A 13,930-nucleotide genomic window follows, 5' to 3' on the forward strand; every position below is an offset into this window, starting at 1 on the left:
AGGAACTTCAGTGGTTTCTATGTTTTCCCGTTCTAGGACAGCATTATCAGTTTCTAGCTTTGCCATTTTGGCCTGGCTACGGCGCCCAGAACCTTCTCCAAGATCATGGTGGTAGTAGTGATGACTCTGCACAAGGAGGGTATTCTGGTCCATCCATATGTGGACGCTTGGTTAATTCGGGCCAAGAGTGTGGAAGAAGGTCAGTTGGCGTCTCGCAAGGTGATCCGCTTATTCAAGAGCTGGACTTAGCCAAAAGCAATCTACAGCCAACACAGACCCTGGAATTCCTCGGCGTGAGACTTGATGTGTTGAAAGGCAGGGTGATTATGCCAGATCAATGTGTCAGAAAGTTGGAGAATCTGGTTCAATCCTTGAGATTGGCCACTTGTTCAACGGTGTGGAATTATTTACAGGTTTTGGAGTCAATGGCAACAACGTTGAAAGTGGAATCGTGGGCAAGAGGGCATATACTGCCGCTTCAGCAGATTCTGCTGTTGTGGTGGAATCTGCAGTCACGGGCGTATATTGTGAGGCTATCCTTGCTGCTGGAAGTGAGCGCAAAGTTGTAGTGACGGTTGAGAAGGATAACCTTTAGAGACTCCAGAATGGTTGGTGCTTACAATGGATTCGAGCCTCCTGGGTTGGGGGTCTCGCTGCCAAGAGTTGATAGCGCAAAGTTGGTGGAATGTTGAGGAACAACAGTGGACCATCAATCGATTGGAAGCTTGTGGAGTTTGCTTGGCTTGCCTACAGTTTGGTGATCGGCTGACAGGACTCTCATATTGCAGGGACAGACAATGTGAGGGCCAATTCCTCAATAGACATACGTTAGACTCAGGAGAGCGAGAGCTGGCAAGACTGTCTTTCGGCTCATAGTATCTTGATCTGTTGGCGAGTTGCAACAGCACGATAGTGCAACGGTTCTGCAGTGATGGAAAGGACCCGAGGACATTGGGAACTGATGCTATTGGTCAACAATGAGCACAGAGCGAGATTCTGTATATATTCCCTTCTTAGCAGATGATCAGCAGGGTAATATGAAGGATGGCGAGTCATCCTGAAACCGTACTTATGGTGGCCATGGAAACTGTGGTACGCGGACCTCCAATGTTGACTGATAGGCAGTCCTATGTGGCTGATGCTCAAAAAGGAGCTTCTACAACGGGCTGATCATGCATGAAAGTCTGGGTTGATTCTGTCTTACAGTTTTGTCCTTAAGAGGGCCCACCTGCTGAGGTGTGGTTTATTTTTTGGCAGTGGTGTCCTCCCTGCTCCAAGCTAGGAAGTTTTCTGATTCTCTGACTTATACCAAGAACCAGAACAGTGAAGGGTGTTAATGGAGACCACCTAGTATACCAGCTGTGAAATAGAGGCGGGGCTTTATGTTTAATGGCTTTCTTTTATTATTTCAGTATATAAACGCTCAAATACTTTGCTTCTTTGTAATACGTGGGTTTATGCGATCATTTATTTCTGAAAATTTTGATTTTTCTTATACTTTATATGTAACTGTAACATTACCCATATTTCATACAAGATGATTTCTTGCAATTATGTTAAACTGCATTAAAAATAAAATAGAATCAACCCCGACTTTCTTTATTTTATTTTAATTTAACAGTTTTGGCCTTAAGAGGGCCCACCTGCTGAGATGTGGTTATTTTCTGGCAGTGGTGTCCACACTGCTCCGAGCTAGGAAGTTTTCTGATTCTCTGACTTATACCATGGTTTGGAGACATTTTGACAGTCTGTGCGGGGTGAGAGATTGTCACCCTCTCGAGTGGCAATCCCCTAATTTTGGAGTTTGTGCGGTTGTCTACAGTTTGCTTTTCTAGAGAGGCTGGTCAGCTGATGAGGGGGCAGGGCTATACGTCAGTGACATCAGCGAATCAGTTGTCTCCATCTGCTGGTAGGCGTGCATAACCAGCCAGTGTGAATTAGCCTGCCTTCCTTAGAGGAAACTAAATTATCAAGTAAGAAATAATTTCACTTTCTAAAATGACACAATCAGAAGGCAGAATGAGGCAAACAATGGCTGGTACGAGAAGAAAATACTGCAAAAGCCATGCATTGCTAATAATGAACGTCGAGTGGAAAAACCAAGTTTTGATTGCTTTATGAAATTTTAAGCAGCATCACAGGCTAGGGAACCCAAACAGAGAAAAGACAATTTTCTTGGGACCTGGCTACAGTGGTAGCCTGGAGTGTTAAACTACAGAAGGCCAAGGAGAGAATAGCTGTGTCTGAATAGAGGGAAATTAGTCAGCTAGGATTTTGTTTTGAATAAGGCAAGGAACTGCTGTAAGAGAAGCCTCTGTGGTGTTGAGACATGGAGCGATTAGTGTAGACCTTCACTGAAGGGAAGCAGCAACTCAGAGAGAGGTTCAGGTTTCTGTATAACAGTTTAACCAGCTAACCCCAGCAGTGTAAGTCAACACAACCCGGACAACCCCATTGCCTCCAGTATTTAAAATAAAAGACGGGAAGACCACCTGCACCACCTACTTGGCGAATCTGCTTACAGGCAGAAGCCAAGCAACTTTTCAGGGTGCCAACCCTGCTGGAAGAGCCAGTTATTCGGAAGTTAAAACCGCCATCCTGGCAAGGGCAGGGTACACTACGGAAACATGTCTGCATTCATTCCCGCATAGCATCCTACAGCCGAGGGAAAGGCCATGGAGCCTTTTTCATCACCTAAAGTACACCGGTGTTACGCGCGGCCGGCCTCTTTCGCGGTGGCAGGAAGATGCCGCCACGATGCCTCCGGGCGTCAGGAACGCCGCCAGTCCTCCAAGGCCGACTGCAGCAAAAGCGCGTGCCCCACGTTGGGCCTTAACGGAACCGTGGTGGGAAAAGTTCCCGCGGTTCCTCGCTGACGTCATCCAGCAGGGAGTATTTGAACTCTGTTCTTGCTCTCCAGCCTTGCCTCTGCAACAGGTGTCCTGAAGCTGCTGGCTGCGTTGTTTGCTCCTAGTCCCTGGTTCCTGTCCTGCTCCTCTCCTCCTGGACTGTCTCTTGGCCTCGACCCTTGTATTATTTGCCAGATTCTGCCTTTCGCCGCCTGTCTCGACCATGGATTGTTTCCTGGATTCGTCTGTTTGCTGCCTGTCTCGACCCTTGGATTGCTTACTGGATTCTGCTGTTCGCCGCTTGTGTCGAGAACGGACTGTTTCCTGGATTCGTCTGTTTGCTGCCTGTCTCGACCCTTGGATTGCTTACTGGATTCCGACGCTAGCCGCCTGCCTCAACCCTGGACTGTTATCTGGATCCGCCTGTCTGCTGGTGACCTCTAACCCGGTCTGGAACTGAGATCCGCTGCCCGATGACGAGAGCTTCGGAAATCTTATCTCAGGTAGGACATTTCTCGGCTCAAGGGTCCAAGGTGGTGGTAATTGGATGGAAGTGACTACAGCCAAAGGTGAAAAGCTTCAAAGTAGCCAACCATGTCCTCTTAGAGCAGTTCCTGGACATGCTGGACCAACCCTTGCGGATTTGGGTTTGGCAACACCCAGGGCTCACCCTGGAGAAAGCATTGGAAGTGATGGATGCCTTCCATCTTCAAATGTCACGTTGCATTGGTGGTACTGGACAGAAGAACCGGCGCTTTGGCTAGGGCATAGAGGTACCTGATTTTGGTTCCTTGGGGGTGCAGGATTTGAAACACCATAACTTTCTGGCGGAAGCAGGAGCTGAAATGCAGCACGCTGTTCTATCTGCAGTGACGGAAAGTGCTGAGGCGCACTCTTCAGTTGACAGAAAATTGGAGTGGACATCAGTTTAAACTGATGCTCACCTTTGGAAAAATCCAGGAATTTATGGGTGAAAATCTGCTGAACCCAAAAATGAAGGAACCTGATTATTCAGTGAGTCATGCTCCCATGTCGCTGCTTTTTCTCAAATTTGTGCTAAAGTTATCAATGGATTTCCCCCCTCCTCTTGTTTCCAGCAGCCAAACATGAATCTTTCATATATATATATATATATAAAATATATATATATCAGGCTTGAAATAGGCTTCTAATGCATCAAGGATGGCTTTTGTATCCTTTCTCTGCTCCTCTGTAAGGCTCAAATTGTGCTTACGCGCAAATGGCGCATTCAGTCCTCATCACCCTCGCTGTAGCTGCCCCCACTTCGGCTGACTTCTCATTTAAGCCCGTGCCTAGAGAGTAGCCTTTTAAATTGTGCCCTGAAATTTTCCAAGTTGCTGCTTTGCATCCCTACTCTTGGTGCCTTGGTGGGGGGAGGGACGGAATACTGTTAGCGGTTGCCATGATGCTGGAGCGCACTCATGCTTCAGTTTTCAAAGGTGGACCGCGTGTAGTCCTAAACTAGTTAATATTGCTACAAACCTTGCCTTCTGCTTACAGCTCCTGAGCCCACTGCACTGTAGAAACACTCATCTTCAGATGCAGGGTCAGATACATCAGACACCAGGTTTTGTATGTAGAAAAACAGACAAAAGGAAGTAGAAACAGTGAAATACTTTAGTCAGCCACAAAGTGGCATCGACCTAGAAATGAACATCTTATAAACAACCTGAGCCCACTGAAACTTGAAGGATGGGATTTTTGCCTTTAGGCTCTGTAGTTTATGATTAGATGACTCCTGGTCATCAGAATTACGCTGAGCCAGACCTGTTTTTGCCGCATTGCATGCTGGGCCTTGAAGATTTGTGCTTATTCTCAGAGAAATGAGATGTATGAGTCCATACATGCCATCGTAATACAAAAGCAGGCTCAGCCTGCCCTTGAAGGCCTGGAGAGCTGCTGACCCTATTTAATATCACAAGTGGCAATGGTGTGGACCTATTCTGATTTTCCTCCGTCTTGTTCTCCAGTCTGATGCTCCATGTTGAGCAGCACAGATTTTCGAAGATCTGGTTCTGATGCAGTCTGACCCGTTGAAATTAAAATTCCTCTCAGATGAGCTGAAATTCCCTTTAACTGAAAAATTCCAGAATGTAGATCCAGGGCGTCTGTGTTTTATTGATAGATTAATTGTCATCCTCCCTCTTCCACAGGAGCAATTATGTGACATTCCAGCATCCAGAGCCTGCATCTCCTCAGAATGAAAACAAGGCCAAGTGCGGATGGATGGTCACTTCCAAGGACTGGATAAAATGCTACTAAGGTTAAAGGAGATGGGCAGAAAAAGGCGAGTAATTACAGTCCTCGAGACGAAGTCCTCTGTGCTGGCTGAATAGGCCCTATCCTCCATTCTTGAGAGAAATCCCTCACACTGAAATTGTCTTCTGTTAGGCCTCCAGGCCCATTCCAAGATAGCTGCCTGGGTGGGTCTTGAAATTCCCAGTGGGAGCAGGCTTGCTGTTTTTTCTGGTTATCAACAAGCAGCTTGTGTTTGCAGGGGCATTACTGGTATAGACTATGTCTCGGTGGGCCTCTATCATTTTAAAGGTTTCTCTTCCAAGGCACACTGACAGCATTTTATTTAAGGAAAGATTTTCCGTAATGGTGGGGAAGGGGCAGTTGGTACAGTAGTCGGAAGAATGCTTCCTCCAACACGTTGAGCTCTTGAGAGGAACAATCTGATCATGTATCCTGATTGAGACCCTATTGACTCTTTAGCAGCATGAGCAGTCCTCTTCCTAAACCTTTCCTCTTTCTCCTCTTTCTCTGTAGTGCCTTTAACAGTGGATCCCCTGACAGCACATGTTCAGCTGATCCTGTCTCGAGACAAGAAAATCATAAAATACATGGAAGATGCTCTCTTCTTTTCTGATAGCCCTGAGCGTTTTAATGGCAAACCCTGTGCTTTGGCACGCCAGAGGTTCTCCTTTGGGGTGTGCTACTGGGAGGTGGAGGCGGTGTATACTGGACTGGGGGGGCTGCCAGGGAATCTGGGAGGTGGAAAGGAGTGTTTAAAATCAAGCCGTCTGTGGGGATCTGGGCTATTGGACTCCTGGGTCCGTATCGTGATGAATACTGGGCCTTCATGTCCCCAGACACCCCTCTAGCTTTGAGTGAGACTCCCAACACCGTGGGAGTGTTCCTAAACTATGAGCAAGGAAGAGTCTCCTTCTACAATGCAGACAGCATGGAGACTCTCTTCACTTTCAATGACTCCTTCACAGAGAAGATCTATCCTTTCTTTTGTGTGGGTGCTGTGGGGACAGACCTGAAGCTCTAGGATGGTTCCATATTCTGTTCCCTGTGTCCTAGGATGTACTCTGTTTTTAGGATACAGTGCTGCCCCCTGGAGAATAGTTACTGAATGCTGGGTAACGCCGGTGTGGTTGTGTACTCTTCAACTCATGAATCTGGCGAGCTGTCTCTTTGTATGTCATAGGTTACTGCAGAGGGACAATGACATTAAAAGCTCAGGATGTGTTCTTTCTAAAGTTGATGCCCAGTAGAGAGGGAGGAGGAAAGTAATCATTCTCTAGTGATGTTAGTGCTCTGATAAAAGCATTAGAGGAAGAAACCACATTAGAATCAGCAGGTACAGAAATGGAGAATTTCAAGCTGTTTTTCTTTGAAAAATCCTTTCAACCTGCAAAAAGCAGGTTTGTATTGCCCCTGTCAGGTGTTTATCCCGTTTGCAGATCATTATTATTTTTTACTTTTGTGTATAAAATTTTCTTTGTATTTGTTTCTAATTGCTTTTTGTCTAATGGCTTTTGCGAGTTGTGAGAATACTGTTTCGACTTTTAAAATTGGTTTCAATGTTTCCCTGTGCTGTTAAGACAGGATAGAGACATACCTTCCCTTTAGTTTCTCTTCTTGCCCTTTTTAGATAAACAGACAGTTAAGATAGTTCAGGGCACAAGACAAGTGTTTAAAAATAAAATGCATGAGGAAAAGAGATGAGAACTGGAAATAAGACCTGTCATAGATGGTTGTAATACAACTTAATAATAATAGCGTATGCTGAGACTTGAAATCCCTGCCGTTTAGAACTGACAAGGTAGGAGGAAAATGCCAAAAGGTTTAATGCTGGTACTGATTTACAATATCCTTGAGAGACTAAAATCATGGAAAATTGTACGGGCTGCTGTTGCGAGCAGCCATTTTATGCTAAAGGGAAGCGACAGCACGGACTGCTGTAGATTGTAGCACAAAATGGCTGCCTTCAGCCGCAGCAAGGGCGCTCTATGCAAGGAAGAATATAGTGGAGAATTGTAGGCTCGGCTGCTGGGAGCAGCCATTTTATGCTGGAGGAAAGGGAAGCGACAGCACTGACAGCCGTAGATTGTAGCACAAAATGGCTGCCTCCAGCAGCTGGAAGGAGACGTTAGTCAAGGAATAAAATGGAGAAAGGTAGGGTCTGCTGCTGGGAGCAGCCATTTTAAGCTAGAGGAAATGGAGGCTACAGCTCTGACAGCCGTAGATTGTAGCACAAAATGGCTGCCTCCAGCAGCAGGAAGGAGGCTTTATTCAATTAATAAAATGGAGAATTTTAGGCTCGGCTGCTGGGAGCAGCCATTTTATGCTAGAGGAAAGGGAAGCGACAGCACTGACAGCCGTAGATTGTAGCACAAAATGGCTGCCTCCAGCACTGGTAGGAGACGTTAGTCAAGGAATAAAATGGAGAAAGGTAGGGTCGGCTGCTGGGAGCAGCCATTTTATGCTAGAGGAAAGGAAGGCTACAGCTCTGACAGCCGTAGATTGTACCACAAAATGGCTGCCTCCGGCAGCTGGAAGGAGACGTTAGTGAAGGAATAAAATGGAGAAAGGTAGGCTCGGCTGCTGGGAGCAGCCATTTTATGCTAGAGGAAAGAGAAGCGACAGCTCTGGAAGTCGTAGATTGTAGCATAAAATGGCTGCCTCCAGCAGCAGGAAGGAGACGTTAGTCAAGGAATAAAATGGAGAAAGGTAGGCTTGGCTGCTGGGAGCAGCCATTTTATGCTAGAGGAAAGGGAAGCGACATTTGACAACCGTAGATTGTACCACAAAATGGCTGCTTTCAGCAGCAGGAAGGAGGCTTTATTCAAGAAATAAAATTGGGAAAGTCAGGCTCGGTGGCTGGGAGCAGCCATTTTATGCTAGAGGAAAGAGAAGCGACTGCTCTGACAGCCGTAGATTGTAGCACAAAATGGCTGCCTCCAGCAGCAGGAAGGAGACGTTAGTCAAGGAATAAAGTGGAGAAAGATGGGCTCTGCTGCTGGGAGCAGGCATTTTATGCTAGAGGAAAGGGAAGCGACATCTGACAGCCGAAGATTATACCACAAAATGGCTGTCTTCAGCAGCAGGCTTTATTCAAGGAATAAAATGGAGAAAGGTAGGCTCGGCTGCTGGGAGCAGCCATTTTATGTTAGAAGAAAGGGAAGTGACATCACTGACAGCCCGCGTGTGTAGCACAAAATGGCTGCCTGCAGCAGCAGGAAGCCTTTATTCAAAGAATAAAATGGATTATTTTAGGCTCCGCTGCTGGGAGCGGCCATTTTATGTTAGAAGAAAGGGAAGCGAAATCTGACAGCCGTAGATTGTGCCACAACATGGCTGCCTTCAGCAGCAGGAAGGAGGCTTTATTCAATTAATAAAATGGTGGAGAATTGTAGGCTCCGGGAGCAGCCGTTTTATGCTAGAGGAAAGGGAAGCGACATTTGACAACCGTAGATTGTGCCACAACATGGCTGCCTTCAGCCGCAGGAAGGAGGTTTTATTCAAGGAATAAAATGGAGAAAGGTAGGCTCAGCTGCTGGGAGTAGCCATTTCATGCGAGTGGAAAGGGAGGCTATAGCACTGACAGCCGTAGATTGTACTACAAAATGGCTGCCTCTAGCAGCAGGAAGATGATTTTATTCAAGGAATAAAATGGAGAAAGGTAGGCTTGGCTGCTGGGAGCAGCCATTTTATGCCTTAGGAAAAGGAAGTGACAACACTGACAGCCCTAGACTAGCACAATATGGCTGCCTTCAACAGCAGGAAGGAGACCTTAGTCAAGGAATAAAATGGAGAAAGGTAGGCTCGGCTGATGGGAGTAGCCATTTTATGCTAGATGTCAGTGCTGTCGCTTCCCTTTCAGCCGTAGATTGTAGCACAAAATGGCTGCCTTCAGCAGCAGGAAGGAGGCTTTATTCAAGGAACGAAATGGTAGAAGGTTGTACGCACGACTGCTGGGAGCAGTCATTTTTTTTGCTAGAGTAAAGGGAAGGGACAGCATGGACTGGTGTAGATTGTACCACAACATGGCTGCCTTCAGCAGCAGGAAAGCTTTATTCAAAGAATAAAATGGTGGATAATTTTAGGCTCGGCTGCTGGGAGCGGCCATTTTATGCTAGAGAAAAGGGAAGCCCAGCCCTGACTCCTGTAGATTGTAACACAAAATGGCTGCCTCCAGCAGCAGGTAGGAGGCTTTATTCAAGGAATAAAATGGAGATTTGTTCCAGGGAGCAGCCATTTTATGCTAGAGGAAAGGGAAGTAGGAAGTGACATCACTGCCTGCTGTAGTTTGTAGCACAGAATGGCTCTCTTCAGCAGCAGCGAGAAGGCTTTATTCAAGCAAAGGTAGCTCCAACTATGGATCTAAACCTAATCTGGCCATCTAGCATCTTTAGCCTTTAATGCCTGTGCTGTTTTAAAGCGTAAGGAATTTGCACTTGTTTTGTATTTTGACATTTTAATCTTGTATCTCTTTTTCTATAATATGTGTAAAAGACCTGAATAAATAAATTGAAATCTATTACTGTGCGTGATGGTGTATCTCTGTTTTACGCGTCCCATCTCCGATTTGCTGCAGTGTCACCAGATCCCTAAATGGACCTGGTTATTGTAGCTGATATAGCTTGGGTTGTGTTGTTTACATCAGCGCTGTTATCATGCATTGATGTGACTGATTTGTCCCCCTGTTCACTCAGCCGCACAAAGAGCAAGTCTGAAACATTCCGATGGCTGTGTGCTATATTAACAAATAAATGTTTGCTCCTTTGAGTGGAGCTTCAGGACATATTTGATCTGGGTCTAGAATAGTTAAAAAATGTATGTAAAATCTGCTTTTGAAATCCAAGTTGTGTGTCCTTACTTGAGCACTATTTTCTGCAGCGGAGAGGTGGCTCTTGAAACCAGTGTGGAAGTAGGATGGAGGAGGAGGTTTATATGTCTTGTCTCACAGAACGCTCAAGCTCTCCACCTAGCTGTGCTTTACTTTTCTATCGCAATGTTTACAAATATCTTAATTTCGGCATGCTGTTTGAAATAGTGCTGCTGATCAAAAGGTCTTCTTTAAATCATCCGTAGGCGATCAGCGGGGGTGGGCCACCATCAGGCCTTTCTTGCAGACTGCAAGGGGGACCCTACTGCACACTGTTTATTTTTAAAGCGGTTAGGGAAGTTAATTTAAAAAGTCCATAAACTGCCACTAATCAAGTTAACGTAAGGAATAGCCATTGCTATTACTGGCATTAGTAGCATGGGCTGTATTTACTGTTTGGGTACGTGAAAGGTACTTGAGCTTTGGATTAGCCACTGTTGGAAACGGATGCTGGGTATAATGGATCCTGCATCTGACCCGCGATTGCAACTTCTTGTGTTCTTAAGGATATGGGGGCCGAGAGCTAAGGCGAGTTGCCAGATCGATTGCGGTGATCTACCCACGAGAGGGGCAGCCCGATCGGTGGTTGGGATCTCAAGAGTGACTAGGGATTGTTTTGTATTTTTCCTTACACGGACGTCCAGTGCAGGCGGGCAGTCCAGCTCGGTGATGCCGATTTGCTGATTCTGGGGAATGTTTGGAAGTCGAGAGAGGTTAGAATTGCAAACGCGGCAGGAACGCTTTCTTCGCAGCTTTAACATTTGACTTTTTTGTTTCTTTTCCCGCTGATGAGATACTCACACCCTCCTACCAATCGTGTGTGAGAGAGGCTAGGCGTCAGGCGGGGGCGAGGACCCCCGGCAGCCAATAGGAAAGCAGCTGGTCCCCCCAGGAAGGGAGGGTAACTCCGCCCACAATAGTATCTGAGGGGCGGGCGGTCGGTTAGGGTTGTGGAGGCCCTTACTGATTGCGCATGTAAGCCACTGGAGGAGCGCGTGTGTGTGTCTATCAATCTGCCCCATCCGGTCTATCGAGCTGGCGGCCTGGGGTGAACTGCTCCCTACCAATCTGGAGACTTGACAATCCTGTGCAGGTTAACTATGAATGCAGGGGAAAGTCGGGATTTAACCAGTCCTGTAATCGATCTTTTTTATAATGTTCGGTGTTAGTGGATGGCCTTTTCTCCTTATGCAGGCAGGGCTGAAACATTGGTCAGTGGTGGGATATTGGAACAGCATTAGGAGCACTTCAGTGACAGCTCTGGACGTTTTGCTTCGGATTAGAGTAGGCACCTGTGCATCTCTTCTGGGATATTTTAAGGAAAAGCCCTTTTCTGTTGTCTTCCCTCCCCACCCCCCAAAAAACTCTGGTTATTTTGGGCCTTAAACACAAAAATGCCTGCATTTGTTTGCACTGGGTAGCAGCAGCAGTCTTTGGATCCGTGGACGTTTTGCACAGTTGTAGCTGTCGCCTTGATGGCTTTAATGGTGGCAGCTGGGACAGACTGGTATTGTGCAACTACAAGCAGTTTGCTCCTCCTACCTCTAGACGGAAAGCAGGCTGGAAAAGATGGCGAAAAGAAGGGCAACATGAAGGGAGTCTGACTGCTGGAGCAGGTGTGGCATGTGGTACATGCAAGGAAAGGATCAAAAGATGACAGGAGGGCATTCTGCTGTTTGTGTTGTCAGGCCCTGGGTGGCCGCAGATTAAGTAAGTGAGGGAAGGGAGTGCGAGTGAGAAGCAAGGAGAAGTTAGTGTGAGTAAAGAGGAGAGAAATGAGGAAATGAGCATATGGAGAAGTCTGAGTGGGCGAGAGTGCACCACATTCCAGCTCCCCCACTTCCCCTGGACGGCAGATAATGAAGAAGAGGGAGAGGTCGGTGGTTGTGTTAACCAGTTCTGAGAAAAATGCCCCTTTATTGCCCTCTTCAGTTGCATTTCAGATCTTCAAGGGGCCAGATCCCGCTCATCAAAATTCAGTCTTTTCAATTATTTAAATGTTCCATAGAGCCCTTTAAGAACTCTTGGGGGGCAGCTCTTTCTAATCCCAGAGCGGTAACTGCATGCAGCCGACATTTTCAAATCCTGAAAACCTGTCTTGCCTAGCAAAATCTTGAGTTCTGCCTAACATGTACTATATCCTACAAAAATGGCAGTTTTCAAAATCCTTTTAGCCAAGTAAGAGAGATTTTTTAAAATTGGTCAACCCGTGTGTGGTTAAAAGTATGCGAGTGTGCCACAGTATGGGTTCATCTCCCTGCATTGAACCGAGGCTGAACTTGAGCAGGGAGGGAAAAAACGTATCTAGCTTTTGCATCATTTTTTTCCCACTCAAGTGTCTGCAGAAAAAGCTGGTGCAATCCCTGTGGGTACTCCTACTCCCCCCCCCCCCCCCCCCCCCATGGGCAATTTTCAAAGAGGGAAAATCTGTGTGCACTTTCCTTTTCAGAGTTGGATGCAAAAGCAAAGCACAGTTTTGCAAATTTGTGCTTGTTACTCCAGCTGAAAAAGTGGGGTGAGTTGGCATGAGGTGGTGGTGCCCCCAGTCCCTACCCCATATAGAATAACCTGAAGCCCTCTCCTTCCAGAGTTACAAGGCAGGGAAGGGGGCAAGAACGGTGTGCAGTTCTTCAGAAGGAGCTCTCTGGCAGGCTGATACAGTACAGTGCGCTCTGGCGAAAACGCACGTCCAACCCTCTGAACCTAATAACGCCCGCAACATGCAAATGTTGATGGCCCTATTAGGTATTCCCACGCGATTCAGTAAGTAAAATGTGCAGCCAAGCCGCACATTTTACTTTAAGAAATTAGCGCCTACCCTTCAAAGGTAGGCGCTAATTTCTGCCGGCACCGGGAAAGTGCACAGAAAAGCAGTAAAAACTGCTTTTCTGTGCACCCTCCGACTTAATATCTTGGCGATATTAAGTCGGAGGTACTGAAAGTTTAAAAAAAAAAAAAAAAAGTAGAAAAAAAAAATTGAAATAGGCCTGAGGGTTGAAAATAGGACGCTCAATTTTGCCGGCGTCTGGATTCCGAACCTGTGGCTTTCAGCCGGCTTGAGAACCTACGACGGCAAAATTGAGCGTCTGCTGTCAAACCCGCTGACAGCCGCCGCTCCTGTCAAAAAGGCGCCAGGGACGCTTTCCTTCGAGTTTTACTGTATCAGCCCGTGGGTGGGGAGGGCGGATTCGTAAGGTAGGAACTCTGGGAGGATGATTCTTCGGGTGATCCCAAACACACCCAGACATAAGTAGGAAGACAGCCAAATGCGCACTCACGACAAACACCAACACATTTACATGGAAGGGAGGCTGGGGGCTGCTGATTCATAGATTGAGGGGGCTTCCTGAGGCTGCGGGAGGGAAGGGAGGGTGGTTTGCTGCCTTTCCATTCCTGTGATTAGAAGGAAATTGACTGGGGGACCTGAGGGCCTAAATGTAGAATTTGAGTGTAGAAGAGGCCAAGGTAGGCTTAATGGGAGGATCTGAAGGAGATGATGACAACTTGATGTGGGTGAACTGTGGAAGTGGTGGAAAGGAGAATGGCCGTATAACTGAGTGGGGTTGAGGGAAGGAGAAATAGAAACACATACACGCATTCCTGTAGAAATTTTGTGCAACTCTCCAACCTGTCTAGGGAAGGGACTGCACGCTTATAGTCCAGGATGTTTTTGAATTTTCAAATTCTGTCATTATATGAAGAGCATTTTTCTAGAATCTGATATAAAGATCGACGTTCTTATCACTCTGAGAAAACTAAAAGCTACCACTCTGACAGATTTGTTTTATTTTCCTTCAGGTGTGGGTACTACTCTGTCCATCTCTGTGAATGACCATCAGGACAGAGGAATAAGGGTTGTGTGCGAGGCTACAGGATGGTATCCGGAGCCAGACGTGAGCTGGAGGTGAGAAGATGGGCAGAGTCTGACAATGTTATC

At 46.7% G+C, this 13,930-nt stretch overlaps 1 protein-coding gene across 1 annotated transcript in view; it reads left to right on the forward strand.

Moving 5' to 3' along the window:
* LOC115080312 overlaps positions 1-13,930 on the forward strand; it is a 139,332-nt gene that overhangs the window by 84,666 nt on the left and 40,736 nt on the right. Inside the window, exons 12-13 of the mRNA XM_029584463.1 lie at positions 5,643-5,867; positions 13,792-13,897. Coding sequence (XP_029440323.1) covers positions 5,643-5,867; positions 13,792-13,897 — 331 coding nt within the window. The remainder of the gene's footprint in view (positions 1-5,642; positions 5,868-13,791; positions 13,898-13,930) is intronic.

This window comes from Rhinatrema bivittatum, chromosome 19, assembly GCF_901001135.1.
Source record: "Rhinatrema bivittatum chromosome 19, aRhiBiv1.1, whole genome shotgun sequence".
NCBI lineage: Eukaryota > Metazoa > Chordata > Amphibia > Gymnophiona > Rhinatrematidae > Rhinatrema > Rhinatrema bivittatum.